This window comes from Nicotiana attenuata, chromosome 7 (genome assembly GCF_001879085.1).
Source record: "Nicotiana attenuata strain UT chromosome 7, NIATTr2, whole genome shotgun sequence".
Classification (NCBI taxonomy): Eukaryota; Viridiplantae; Streptophyta; class Magnoliopsida; order Solanales; family Solanaceae; genus Nicotiana; species Nicotiana attenuata.
This window is the reverse complement of record NC_031995.1, coordinates 50,687,411-50,702,103: the sequence shown is the minus strand read 5'-3', so window position 1 is coordinate 50,702,103 and position 14,693 is coordinate 50,687,411. Positions and strand designations below refer to the sequence as shown.

The 14,693-nt window shown below is 40.3% G+C and overlaps 1 protein-coding gene across 1 annotated transcript; it reads right to left on the bottom strand.

Annotated features, from left to right (window-relative positions):
• LOC109229070 (probable LRR receptor-like serine/threonine-protein kinase At4g20940) lies at nt 8,809-14,011 on the bottom strand. Its single transcript, XM_019394384.1, has 3 exons — nt 12,192-14,011; nt 10,549-12,087; nt 8,809-9,673 (listed from the first exon to the last, which is right to left on the bottom strand). Exons 1-3 carry the CDS (start codon nt 13,252-13,254, stop codon nt 9,090-9,092), a joined length of 3,186 nt encoding a protein of 1,061 aa, XP_019249929.1. The 5' UTR covers nt 13,255-14,011; the 3' UTR covers nt 8,809-9,089.

The following is a 14,693-nucleotide window of genomic DNA, read 5'->3' as shown; positions in this document are numbered from 1 at the left end:
ACAATAGATAATGGCAGACAAATGAAATAAAATAAACACATAGAACAGTACCGGTACCGCTGCGGTGTGCAACCCGATCCACATATCTCTGCGGCGTGCAGCCCGATCCATTTATCGTCGACGGCGCTCACTGGGGGTGTGCAGACTCCGGGAGGGGACCCTTACGGCCCAAGCGCAATATCAAGCCATCTCGTGGCGTACATATCTCAGGCCCTCGGCCTCATAATCAAATCAGTATCTCACTGCTGCGGCGTGCAGCCCGATCCAAAAGTATCCTCACAATACAGGCCCTCGGCCCTTCTCAGTCAGAAATCACATAAGCCCCGCGGGCAACAGTAAAACATGACGCTCAGCCCAAAAATATTGTTGGAAATATCATTTCAAGTGTTATAGTATAATAAACTTGGCTGAGTTTTGAAAACAGTGGAAAATACATGACTGAGTGCAAGTATAAAATCAAACAGTGAGGAAACAGTGATAATAATCCCCGAAGGGTTCAAATAGTTGGCACGAAGCCCAAATATGGCAATCAACCCAAATCATGATGATAACAAGTAAGTTTCAGTCAAACACACGGTAATTTCATCAATCGGGACGGACCAAGTCACAATCCCCAGCGGTGCTCTACCCCACGCTCGCTATCCAGCGTGCAAGTCACCTCAATATAGCACTACGATGTGAAATCCGGGGTTTCAAACCCTCAGAATATCATTTACAATCTTTACTCACCTCAAACCGGCCAAAGCTCTAGCTCGCTATGCCCTTGACTCTCAAATCAGCCTCCTCGTGCGTCGAATCTTAACGAAGTCTCTTGATTTCCCTCTTCAGAATCGCTCCAAAAACTCTAAGGTCGAAGGCAACAATGGTAGAATAACCCAAATCGCGCAATGAAGTAACATATAAGGTCTGCCCAGGCCTTTCCGCATCTGCGGTGCAAGTTCCGCTTCTGCGGTACCGCATATGCGGTCCAACCATCCGCTTCTGCGGAAATTCATTAAAGTCCAAAACCGCTTCTGCGGTCCCTTAGCCACATCTGCGGCTCCGCAGGTGCGGGCCCCCTACCACATCTGCGGTTCCAATCTTCCTCTCCCAAAACCGCATCTGCGGTTATCCTCTCGCATGTGCGACACCGCACCTGCGGTCCCCACACCGCAGGTGCGAAAATACCAGAAGCAGCATATTTTTCTGAAATCTCCCAAGTTCAAAATCTTCCCGTTAACCATCCGAAATCACCCCGAGGCAACCCCGGACCTCAACCAAAAGCATCAACACATCCTAATACCTCATTCAACTTGTTCCAATCATCAAAACACCTCAAACAATACTAAAACCATCAATTCACATCGAATTCAAGCCTAAGTTTTTCAAAAACTTCCGAAACACGCATTTGATCAAAAACCCATCCAAACCACGTCCAAATGACCTGAAATTTTGCACACACATCCCAAATCACCTAATGAAGCTAAAGCAACTCTCGGAATTCCATTACGACCCTCGGATCAAAATCTCACCCATCAACCGGAATTCGCCAAAATACTAACTTCGCTAATTCAAGCCTAATTCTACACCGGACCTCCAAAACCACTTCCGATCACACTCCTAAGTCATAAATCACTCCACGAAGCTAACCAAATCATAAAAATTCCGATCCGAGCTCATATACAAATAAGTCAACTCTTGGTCAAACCTTTCAAATTCAAAGATTTCAATTGAGACTGTTCTTTCAAATTCATTCCAAATTTTTTTCCTGAAAACCACAGCCAACGATCTATATTAGTCATAATACCTTACACGGGGCAAGTCATGCCCGGGAGCTGGCGATCAAAGTGTAAAAGCTCAAAACAACCGGTCGGGTCGTTACACTTTTCACATACATATTACCCCGCTATAAGTTGTAGTAATATAAGATATTAAATTTTTCCTCTATTTATAGTCCTAATATAACCAACTGCTTTCTCGAATACTTTAGAAACTAAATAAGTTTCATTGAGACTTAATACAACATAATATCTTATTGAAATCAATTTCATTTCTCTACAATAGTATAATTGGCTCTTCCAGAGCTTTCAATTAATTTTGTACTACCACATATTCATCAATATCCATATGTGAATATCTCATTCAAGGAGAAAGTTATACCGTATGTTTATGGTCAAAATCATCAGAGGCAAGATTTGTTGCTTCCATTACTTTTGCCTTGTAATAATCACAGTGCCAAAATATTTTGGCTTAATCACAATAGCTACGTGATCAATGACCATTCATGCCATAATAATAAAATTATTTTCTTATTTCATCTCAAACCTCTTTCTAGAGGTTAGTGTGGTATATCCATGTCACGACCCAAAATCCAACTAGTCGTGATGGCACTTAACCCAACCCGCTAGGTAAGCCAGTCAACAATAAACCAATTCAAATGAGATTCATTAAGAGAAGAAATAGTAATACAACTGAACTGTTAGACAAAGAATTCCCAAGAGCTGGTTGTACAAATCATGAGCTTCTAAGATTTAGAGTTTACAAAGCTGGTATGAAATAAATACATCATAGTTTGAAATATACATGAACAGTTTAAAAATTCTAAAGCTATCAAAGACAGGAGGCAGCTATGACCGGAACGCAGGTACATATTCAAATCCAGCTCCCGCCGTACACAACAACATCAGCATCCAACATTTGCACGCAAGGTACAGAAGTGTAGTATGAGTACAACCGACCCCATGTACTCAATAAGTAACAAACCTAACCTTAGGTTGAAAGTAGTGACGAGCTGGGACAAAGGTCAGAGTCCAACTCCAATAACCAGCAACAATTCATAACAATATAATAAAGATGGTACAAGAAATAACTCAGCTCGTTCACAGTTACGGAAAATAGACATGCCTTTCAAGTATAACAGTAAATCCCAAATCTTTCACCGAAAACACCAAATGAGTAAGTTTGAAAACTGTGATTTTTCCCAAAACTTTCAACAACAGGTAAGAAGTCTCATTATCATATGGCATGAGGAAAGTACATCTCTATGCCTACATGTCAATGTGCATGTGAATGTCATAAATGTCACAAAATCGTGTAACATGAGGGAATGCATCTCTATGCATGTGTCTCAAGTATACATGTCAATGAAATGCACCACAATGATGAACTCATGTATCCACACTCTCAAAGTACTCAATCTCAATGTCTCACACTCCCACTCAACACGCTCAATCACTCAACACGCTCAGTCACTCATCACTGTACAGGGCAGATCCGACCCAAAAATCAATAGCAACTGCGCTCACTATGGGTGTGAAGACTCCGGAGGGGAAGATCCATCTCAAACGCTAATATAGCATACTGCGGCGTGCAGTCCAATCCACATATTGACCTAAGGCTTGTAGCGACGCGCAACCCAATCTACATATAGCCATAAGGCTTGTTGCAGCGTACGACCCGACCCATATATATATAGCCATAAGGCTTGTAGCGGCGTGCAACCCGATCCAAATATATATAGCCATAAAGCTTGTTGCTGCATGCAACACGATCCACAAATCTCATGCCAATCAGCCCAAATAATGACAACAATATGATGTGCCATCAAATGATAACAGACTGAGATATGATGTAAATGAATGAACATGAATAAGTATATAGATGCAATTTAAGCAAATAACTCAACCGCAAAAATGACCTCAGCGGGTCCAAACAGGATAAGTATATAGCCTAGACATAGTTTCTAACATGGATCACAACTCAATTACTCTATCACGTAGAGATTTCATGAATACAGATAAGATTAGGTAACTACACAATACCATAGAAATAGTCGAGTCACAATTCACACGGTGCACGCCCACACGCCCGTCACCTAGCATGTGCGTCACCTCAACACCAAACTCATATCACGTATATTCGGGGGTTCATACCCTCAGCACCAAGTTTAAAAGTATTACTTACCTTGAACAAGTCAAATCCAATACCGAACAAGTCAAACGATGCTCAAAAAATGCCATCTCATGCGTACCGACCTCCGAACGGCTCGAAACTAGCCAAAAGCAACTCAAGAGCATCAATTAATGCCTAAGGAAACAATTTCAAATGATAAAGGTCGAACCTTTAATATATAGCCCAAAGTCAACCAAAAAGTCAAAGCCGGGCTCGCACCTTGGAACCCAACAAATCTAACAAATTCTGATAACCCATTCAATTACGAGTCCAGCCATACTAGTTTTACTCAAATCCGACTCCAAATCGATGTTCAAAACTCGAAAATTCACTCTATAAAACTTTAGACGAAACCCCCCAATATCTGTCTTGAAATCCTCAATCAAATGCCAAAAATGAAGATATATTCATGAAATAAAATGAAGACCAAGTAGAGAACACTTATCCCAATCCATGTGGTGAAAATTGTTAGCCCCAAGGTTTCACGTATTGATTTTGATGATACCAAACCAACATAAGTCTTAATCAAAGAATATTTAGCTGTGAATTATTTTTGACAAGTTAAACGGAGAAGAATTTGATTGGATTATTAATTCAAGTACATAAATCAAGAGGCAAGAATTAAGGGCAAAATGAGATAGTCATCACGCCAAAGAAGGAATCTCAAGCACGGGAGGAAGAAGATTCAATGCAAGGAAGGTTCTACTTACAATAATCAAGGAAAATATTGAAGAGGTCCAAGGATGACTCTTTACTCAAGAAAGGAGACAAAGATATATTGAGATTTATTCAAAAGGAAATTATTTGGATAGTTACGGAAATAATAAATGGTCATTGAAATCTTTATATTGGAGACAAAAGACAAGATCCAAGGTAAAGGAAGAGGATCTTGAAATTCTCTTGAGTTACCTAAATAAGAGCTCATATTTATACAAGCCAGAAGAAGATGGAAAGAATGTTAATTATTCTGGAACAAAGATTTATTGAGTTACTACAAGAGTTATTATGGAAATAAATTATTTCCCAATATCTTTTGTACAAAAGGAAGCTGGAAATAATTCTTCACAAGGAAAGATGATATCCATGATTTGCTAAAGAACGTGATGGACAAAACAGTGAATCTTGAGAATTAGAAGAGCATTATTCAAAAGGAAAACATTCATTGGTTGAAAACTGATGATTATCCACTACTCTACATAAAGAAGTCATAAAAATTCTTTAAGGTAACAAAGCTGTCCAAATGGAACTCTTCTACAAGGAAAGAATAAGTATTTATTTACTATGGAAAGAGTTGTTATGCAGAAGAAGACAATCTGGTGGAAAGAATCTTGAAATACTACACATAAGGAAAAGGAGGATTACTGATTGATTTTGGTCATGCAAAAATATTCTATTATGCACAAGAATTATGGGAAGACAACCATGTTGGCCCAAGAACATGCGAAGTTTTGAAGAATGACAAATGAACTCAGTTATAGACCAGGTCCACCTAGTGAAGCACAGTCATGATCAACCTACACATGTGAGATGCACGTGAAGGAGATAAGTCCTAATGATCAAGTAGCAATATCTCCTGATCTGATCGAAAAGGTTGCATATTGGATAAGGGGAGAAAGTCTCCTTATATGAAGAGAACACAATCCGGATAAAGATAATGTTGGAGTTTGAGATCTTCAAGGACTCAACTACGATAGAAGATCAACAATTGAGTCCCAATCAAACTCTGATTACTAACCTATTAAAAGACAGTGATTGTTCTCTTTTACAGGATTGCACAAACGCAGAAGTTAAACTAAATTGAGAGCAAAAGAGCAAGGCGATTTTGCAAGCAATTTATGTGAGATTTGAGTGTGCACTCCTGAAGCTACTTGAACGAGATAGAAGAACCAATTCCATTGTGTCTTTCTTTTATTCTAGTTCAACTGTAGTAGGTGGCTTAAAGTTGTACCTTTCAGCTTTCATAGAAGCAATTGTATTAGGTACTTAGAGTGTTCAAGTTATAAGCTAACTTAAAATTGTCGCAACAGTTGAGGCTGTGTGCTACAACGGGATTAGAGTTAATCCTTAGGTTTATAAAGAGTTTTTGTAAATGCTGTTTTGGCTCAGTGATATTAGTGGAAGTTTTGGAAAAATCCTACTGAGTAGTAGGTCGTGATTTTTTTACCTTTTGAGCCAGGTGTATTCCACGTAAAAATCTCTGTGTTCTTTATTTTATGTACTTATTATTCTGCAAACAGTAGTAGTTAGAACACCTAGAAGAACCAGGTTCTTCTAGAGCGAAAATTGGGTACCACACAAATCACCCCCCCCCCCTCTTGTGTGGTATTGACGTTTAGAACATCAGGCTTGCCATTTACCTTCATTCGACGAACATTAAGGTCCTCTCTTGTTTAAGAGGAGTCCTCTCATCAGCTTTCTTTTTCCCTTTATTGGTGATTGAGCAGGAATCCATCTTTTTACGGATACCAGCACTGGATCCCTCTAAGGCCTCAAAAATAGAGCCAACAATTGCATTGAAGGCACCTACTAGTTCGGTCTAGTCCCCATCATTTGCATCGTCATCCGTCCCATCATCAAAAGCTTGGTGGGCGTTCATCTGTGCATATGGGCATTCATTATTACAATGTGGTGCGCCGCAATGATGGCATCCTGAAGGGGGTTTCCTCCCCCCGATCGTTGTTGTTAGATGCAGTGCTAGTACTGTCTGGGGAGGGAGCCTTAGATTTGGTTGCACTCCGATCTCCTCCACTTCTGCTAAGGCCACCATTGCTAGGATGGCCCCCTTTGTATCCCGCTCGGACAGGCGATTGAGGCCTATCCTTCCGAGCTTCCACTTGATAGTCCCTAAGGCATTCCGCTGCTTGGATCGCCTTGGGTAGGGTATCTACCCTTTGTCTTTGCAGCTCTATACGGGCATAAGGTTTCAAACCTTCAAGGAGTGTGAAGAGTTTGTCTTTGTACCCCATATCTCGTATGTTCAGCATGAGTGCGGAGAATTCCCGCACGTAATCCCGCTCTGACTTGATCTGGCGGAGCTCCCGTAGCTTTCTCCGTGCATTGTATTCAACATTTTCGGGGAAGAACTATAGGCGTATGGCTGCCTTCAGTTCTTCCCATGTCTCGAGAGCATCTTCGCTGGCCCTGATGGCTTCGTACTTCGCCCGCCACCAGAGTTTAGCATCACATTGAAGATACATGGCAGTAGTTGTTACCTTCTTAGCTTCTTCTAGGCCCCCCCACGGCATCGAAGTACTAATCGATGTCGAAGATGAAGTTTTCCACTTCTTTGGCATTCCGAGCTCCACTATATGGCTTTGGCTCAAGAATTTTCAGTTTTTGTGCCACAGGGGCGAGGTTCACAACACCCCTGATTTGGTTTCCGCCTCCTCGAAGCAGGCCTTGTAAAGTAGCATTGACAACATTGAGTTGGCCTGTCAAGTTGTCTATAATTTGTTGCATGGTAGTCACCATGTCTGCCTCTTGTGCCCTGTAGGCTAAATCCTCGGCACGCTCCTGTTGGAGGCCCTCGAATTTACCAAAAATTTTGGCTGCCTCTGTGGTTGTCGTCTGCCGGTCTCCTTCAGAGTCGCGACTGATGTTTTCTATGTCAACTTCGGCCTGGAGCATTCTGCGGTCCAGGTTGTCCAACCTTTGCACTAGGCTAGTTCTTAGTTCAGGCATTGTATCCACGATGGGCCGTAATACGTCAACCATCTCTTCAGAGGCCGCAATGCGGTCCCCATGATTCACCATGGTCAAAATGGTGGTAATGGCAATATGTTCCCTCGTCCGATGTCGAGCCTAGGCTCTGATACAAACTGTTATGCGACGCCTTCCTGAGATTCCTTGGAAAGCGACGTAAGGTTAAGCAACCGATGTCAGTGCAGTTACTATCCGCCAACTGAGGTCCCCTCCGTACGTTAGACGAGATTGTCAGTGTCGTACGGAAAAATCAACGTCAAGAGCAATTGAGAGAACAGAAATGAGAATTGAGAATGAAAGAATGCTTGATTGCATTAATGAAAGCTATTATAGAAAAGCAATACGATGCCGAAAGGGAGAGACATCAGTACAGAGAATTGTTTGCTTGCTAGAAAGTTTGATTGCTTGATCCCCCTAATAGTGCTTAAAAAAATAAACCAAAGTTACAAAACTTGACTTAACTAAGCTAGAGGAACATAATGGAAGTACATGAAATAAAACTACTCTATATTTACAATGAAAAGGACTTAGTTTTCTACAAGGTAAAAACAGGTCCATTATCAGCAACATTGTCTTTGGCAACACGGTCTGCGCGCAGGGCGTTGTTAGCGCGGGCAGCACTGTTGGCATCTGCTAGCGGCTAGGCGTTGGCGAGGGCTATCGATGGAGCAACAGAGGCACATGCGCACTTGTCACTTGGCGCAGTCAAGACCACGGGACCGTCCATGGCGCTAGGCGTTGGGAGGCTTACTAGGACGCCATGGAGCGCGTCCAAGGGATCATGGGGCATGGCTGGATAGCCGCCCATGCGCAGCCAAGACCACGGGACCGTCCGTGACGCTAGGCGTTGGGAGGCTTACTAGGACACCATGGAGCGTCCAAGGGGTCATGGGGCATGGCTGGAAAGCCGCCCATGACATAACAATTGATACCAATTATACAGTCACCTCTAATTAATTAGTATCGTTTAAGTAACCTGATTATGTTAGAAAACTTTTATACCATTAAAGCATACAACTTAAATTTCTACAGAATATATTAACACCAAACTTCTAAGAGTGATTTGCGCAATCAACTGAAGTAAGATTTTAGACCTCAATTATTACCCTTGCCTAGAAACTAAATAGTTAAGTGTGTAACACTGGTACCCTCAACTCCAGTACATGTACATGCACATACTTGGAAAGGTTAACGTAAAATAAAACATGGTGTATTTTTCTTTTTGTTAACCAAAATTAGTCTAAAGGTGTAATCAAAGACGTAATCTTTCAGCAAAAAGGGGAGAAAAAGTTTTATACATTTTAAATATGCCCCCAATTTACAACAAACAATGGTTAATAAAACTAGCCCATTCACACACTAAACTTCCTAATTCTACAACTCAAAGGGAAGTCAATGAGCTATTTGATTCCCCAAAGCAGAGCCAAACATCTGTGCACCAAACCAAAATAAGCAAACTATATAGATGAAAGGTCCTCATATACAGTCTTGATACCTGGCCTCTCCGATACAGAGCGTATGCACCGAAGAGCTATTGCAAGAACCTCCTTCATTTGCTTCTCCATTATTTGATTTCCAATCTCAGCTGACAATGCATTATCAAAACAATCCGAACCTCGACCTTCTGCCACCTTCAACCTTACCCAGTCGGTCAAGTCCACTCCGCCATCTTCACCTGAAACCACATCACCTGCACATTTCCCAGTCATGAGCTCCAACAAAATGACACCAAACGCATATACATCTGATTTGAAGGAAGGCAGTGGTTTCTTGGATGCGGCCAACTCTGGTGCGCGATAACCCAACACTCCAGCATCAAGAATCTGTTCTATTGTCCCCGCTTGAGTCATAAGGCGGTGAAGGCAGTAATCAGCAACTCGTGCATTAAGATCAGGACCATCCAACAAGACGTTGGAAGCTTTAAGGTTTCCATGCGGAACCTCGCGGTCAAAATGGAGATAATTCAGGCCACGCGCAATATCAACTGATATTTTGAGTCTTAGGGGCCAGGTTAGGGGTGGACCTTTTCTTCCAGGACGATCTGCAAAGGACCGTACATTAAAGATGTATATTAAACAACATACCCGGTGTAATCCCACATAGTGGGATGTATATTTAGAAACCATAAACTATGCAAACTAAAAACAATAAATTGTCACCAGGATAATACTATCTGTTTTTCTTTTGAAGTAAATTCATTAATGTGGGAAAAAAAATATCTTGTATACAAGAAGCATACCAAGCAGTAGAGAACCTACAACAAAGTTATCTGTTTCTAAAGGGATCATATGAAAAGTTAATCCTTTTTTTATGATTTACATAAGAAAAATTGTATGCTATTCTAGGTAATCTCCACCAAACTAATCCAAGAAACAGAAAGTAATCTCTACCAACACGAGCCATGAATCAGAAAACAGACAATATATTTGTACCAATTAAAATCTTGGAAATTAGGAATTCAGTTGCTAAGAAATATTGTATGTGCGATTAAACACAAAATAGCAAAGCTCCAAATTTAGCATAATCTGAAAAGATAACCCTGTCTTAGGGAAAAACCGAAGTTTCTTTTTTTATCCACTAAGAAAAAAATGAAATTTCATGAAGAATTATTTATGGCGCCTTGCCATCAAAAGAACAGCAGTAACCCGGTGAAACAGACACGTTGAGCAGGTAGAAACACCAAGACTGAAAGTGCTTTACTGTGTTTCATGCTAATGCAGACTGAGAAAAGTTTAAGCACCACAAGAACTGTAGAAAATTATCAGATTAACAAATTGTTTGCCATGAAATACAAAAGGGAAATCAAAGAAATATCAAAGAAGCAAAGGCTAAAAGCATGTTGCGACTTATATATGTTATAGCGAACCACATGCATAAGACGAGCTGGAAAGTGGAATGACAGAAGATAAGGCTTACCATAGAGAAAACTTGCTAGACTTCCTGGAGATATGTAATCTGAAAGAATAAGCTTCTCATGTTGTGTGGGACCCCAGTAATAACCTCTTAATCCTACCACATTTGGATGCCTAACATTTGCAAACTTTTTAGCCTCCTTCGTGAAATCCTTTCTCTGTTTTGCCACTCCTTCTCTCAGCCATTTCACAGTCAAGAGCAACCCGTTATCCAGCGTTGCCCTGTAAGACGTCCCATGGCTGCTTCTACCCAAGACTTCAGCTGGGGCCCGAGATAGTTCCTCGGCTGTAAAAGATATTGTATCATCGAGGAAGTACAGCTCTCCAGCCAGACTATCTGGAGATCTCACATCCAATCTTGGAAGGCTTTCTGCGGTATATGAATCACCGGACTCTGGTGACCAAGTGAAATGACTGGCTTTTGAAGGGGAGAAACCAGTTATAGCTGTCATTTTCTCATCCGGACTAATTATTTCTGATGATGATGCTTTCCGTGAAGTCGCAACATCCTGCGCTGAAACTACTACACCACCAGCACCTTCTCTACTGCTAAAAGCAGAAGGAGTTGATTGAGCTTGACGCCGGACATCTTTGTCCGTAACCTGTGCCTGAGGCTTCCTTGGTGCCCGTAAGTATATAAAAATGGCGAGCAAGATTACAATAACAAGAACAACCACACAAGCAACTATTATCACCACTTTGATAATAGTTTTAAGTTGCTTGTTCCTATGATTTTCTGTTGAAGCTTGACCAGATCCCGAGGGAGGATTTGGAAATTGAAGTTCAGAGTTGCCTGGGTAGAAAGATGACAAGGGAAATTTTCTCAAATTATCAGGGACAACACCAGAGAAGTCATTGAGCGATGCATTTAAGCTTTGGAGGCTGTTGGGCAGGTTCTTTGGCAGGGGACCAGTGAAATGATTCTCTGAAATGTCTAAAGAAGCAAGAGAACTAACATTACCTATGGAAGTTGGTATAGATCCAGACAAATTATTTCCTGCTATATCAAGTACTTGAAGCGCAGTCATCGACCCAAAACCATCAGGAAAATAACCACCGAACTGATTATGAGAAAGATCAAGAACACGAAGCTTAGGAGGACTTGCCGGAGGAGAAAAATCAATGCTTCCAACAAGTGCATTGTTTTGTAGGTGAAGTTCTTCAATAGTTGGCAAAGTTAGTAGAGAAGTAAGAAGAGGCCCATCCAACTGATTGAAACTGAGATCAAGGACTGTGGTCTTAGGAAACTGTGTGATAACTTTTGGGAGAGTTCCAATTAGGGTATTGTGGGAAAGGTTGAGGTGATATAAACGCAGAAACTGAGCTGTAACCTCAGGGATGTTTCCACTCAAACGATTTTGGCTGAGGTCAAGATATTCAATATTCCCCCATTTCAGCATTCTAGTTAGATTACCTTCGAACTGATTATTCGAGAGATCAAGCACTGCAGAACTTCCAGTCACGAAGGGAAGTTCACCAGAGAGAGCATTGGAGGATAAGTTAAGGGTGCGCAATGTTGTCGATGTTATCATGCTTATTGACCCTGCAAAATTAAGAGATTGTGAAAAACAGTAAACAATTGTTCTAGCGGCAACTAGCAACAGAAACAACAAGAGGATTTGAAAATTCATGTACTCCGCAGTTTACCTGTGAGGTTGTTTCCACTTAAATCCAACTCGGTGAGAACCAATGGATCTCCTTTCAAAAGATCATTGGGGATAAATCCAGAAAACCGATTGTTGCCAAGTTTAAGGACCTGAAGATCATAAACAAAGTTGAAACTAGGTAATTCCCCTGACAGCTGATTGTAGCTCAAATCCAGAACATTCAAGTTCCCAAATATCTGAGCCTCATTGACAAGTGAGCCAGTAAGCTGATTATGGCTAAGATTTAAATACTTGACCGACTCAGATATCCCTGGCAGAAATTTCTGCTGCTGAGAAGCAGAATTCACTAGCAAATTTCCACTCAAGTCAACATGAGTTGCAGTAGTAAGCAGCAAGAGTTGTGGATCCAAGTTGCCGTCAAGCATATTTCCGTGCAAGTCAAGCACTTCAAGATTTTCCATCATCTCAAATCCTTTAGGGATTTTCTTTGTAAATCCATTAACAGATAGATTAAGGTATACCAAGCCTATCAATTTCATCAAAGATGAAGGTAGCGGCCCTGAAAAAGAATTGTGACTCAAGTCCAAAGATTGGATTGATATGAGCCCTGAAATTGTGTCCGGTATTGGACCGGAAAAGTTATTACCAGCTAACGACAAATTCTTTAAGCTCCCTAGTTTTCCAACATCTGGCGGTAAAGAGGAGGTGAATAGATTACCCGACAGATCGAGATACTCAAGGCTCTTGAAGTTACCTATGTTGTTAGGAATTTTTCCAGCAATTGAATTGTTTGCCATTGAGAGCTTCACTAGCATTGTGAGGTTAGCAAACACACTCAAATCTACATCAGCAAACAAGCCCAAGTTGTCAAGGACAACTGCTGCAACATTACCACCATTACACATTATCCCATTCCAAGAAGAAGGGCACCCATTGAAATCAATGGATTCCTCATTCCAAGATCCAAGCACAAACCCTGTTGGATCATGCTTTATACCTTTCTTAAACTCAAGCAGTGCTAATATGTCCTGGGATGGAAGCTGCCCCAATGCAGAGCCAAAATAAAGAACAAAAAACATCAAGAACTTAAGTGAAAGCTTCATTTTACCACCAAAAGAAGCTTCACTTGAGCCACCACAGTGCACTAAGAAATATTCTAGTTTCCAAATACAACTTTCCCTCGACAAGATATCAATGCCACTACTCCTACCACTAAGCTTCAGCTAAAAACAACACAAATATACCAACAGGGGTATTTATCCTCCTTTAAGAAAAACCCCAGAACCAACTTTGTCTTAAAGAGTGACAAAGATTCAAGAAAAGCACATTCCTAAGCAAAAGATGAATCTTTTAGCTACAGAAGCTGAACAGAGGCAATGAATGAGAGTAACAATGTACTTTAAAAGATCTAACAGATGAGGGAAAAACTCAGCATTTTTCTTACCAAACAGAAAACAGCATTTGCCACCAAAAATTGAAAGCAGTCCCTATCAAAGATTCAAGCTTTACAGCATGTTAACTCTTCTACTAGTAAAGGTTACAGCTTTGAAACAATGTGACACCTAAGATTTGCTTACATATACTACTAACTTTTTCTTTTCTTTCTTGTTTGCATTTAAGCTGGCATTAAATACAAGAAAATGGAATGGACCCAGAAAGGTTTTGGCCTTTAGAAACCTTGATAAGTTCACAAAAAAGTGAATTTCAAGAAAAGACCAAATACCCTTCTTCCCACTGGTAAAAAAAAGATCCCACTACTCTAGTAAAACCCTATTCTGTTTTTCAGACAATATATGTCTCAGAAAACCAGAATGGCATTGGTAGTGACACTCTACTTTTGTCTCAACATGGATATATTTCTCTCTCTTACACTCTACCCCTATTAAAAAGGACCTTTTTTGTTTGTTTTGAGTTTTAGTGGGCGTTTGGATATAAGAATTGTAGAATTCCAAAAGAAGGGTGAAAATGGTATTTGAAATTTTGAGTTGTGTTTGGATGTAAATATAATTTTGGATTATTTTTGAAGTTTTGTTAGTGATTTGAGTGAAAATTTTAAAAAAAGGTTTTTGGAGTTTTTAAAATTTTCAAAAACTTTTAAAATGTATCTTCAAGTGAAAATTAAAAATTTTATGAACAAACGTTGATTTCAATAAATAAAGTGAAATTTTTTTGAAAAAAAGGGAAAAATTTCTTATGTTCAAACGGGCTCTTAGTTGTATGTATATACACTGATGTAAATAATGTTGGGCATATGCTCGTTGTGTACGACAAGTCTAATGGCTTAATCCTATTCTCTTTTTATTTTCATTTCTATTTAAAATTGACCAACCAGCTTTAAATTACATTTTTCGATTCGTTCACTGTAGGATTGTGCTTAAATTTTGACTGAGTGTTCCTAACATCTTAACCTTTAATTTGAAAGGTGGAGATCGGATTTGGAGGCATGTAGCATCCGATTTCGAGCCTTGAACAGTATATCTATTTTTGTGATTTCTCCTCTTTCTTCAATTGATTTGTTGTTGTTCTTGTTGCTATTGTTGCT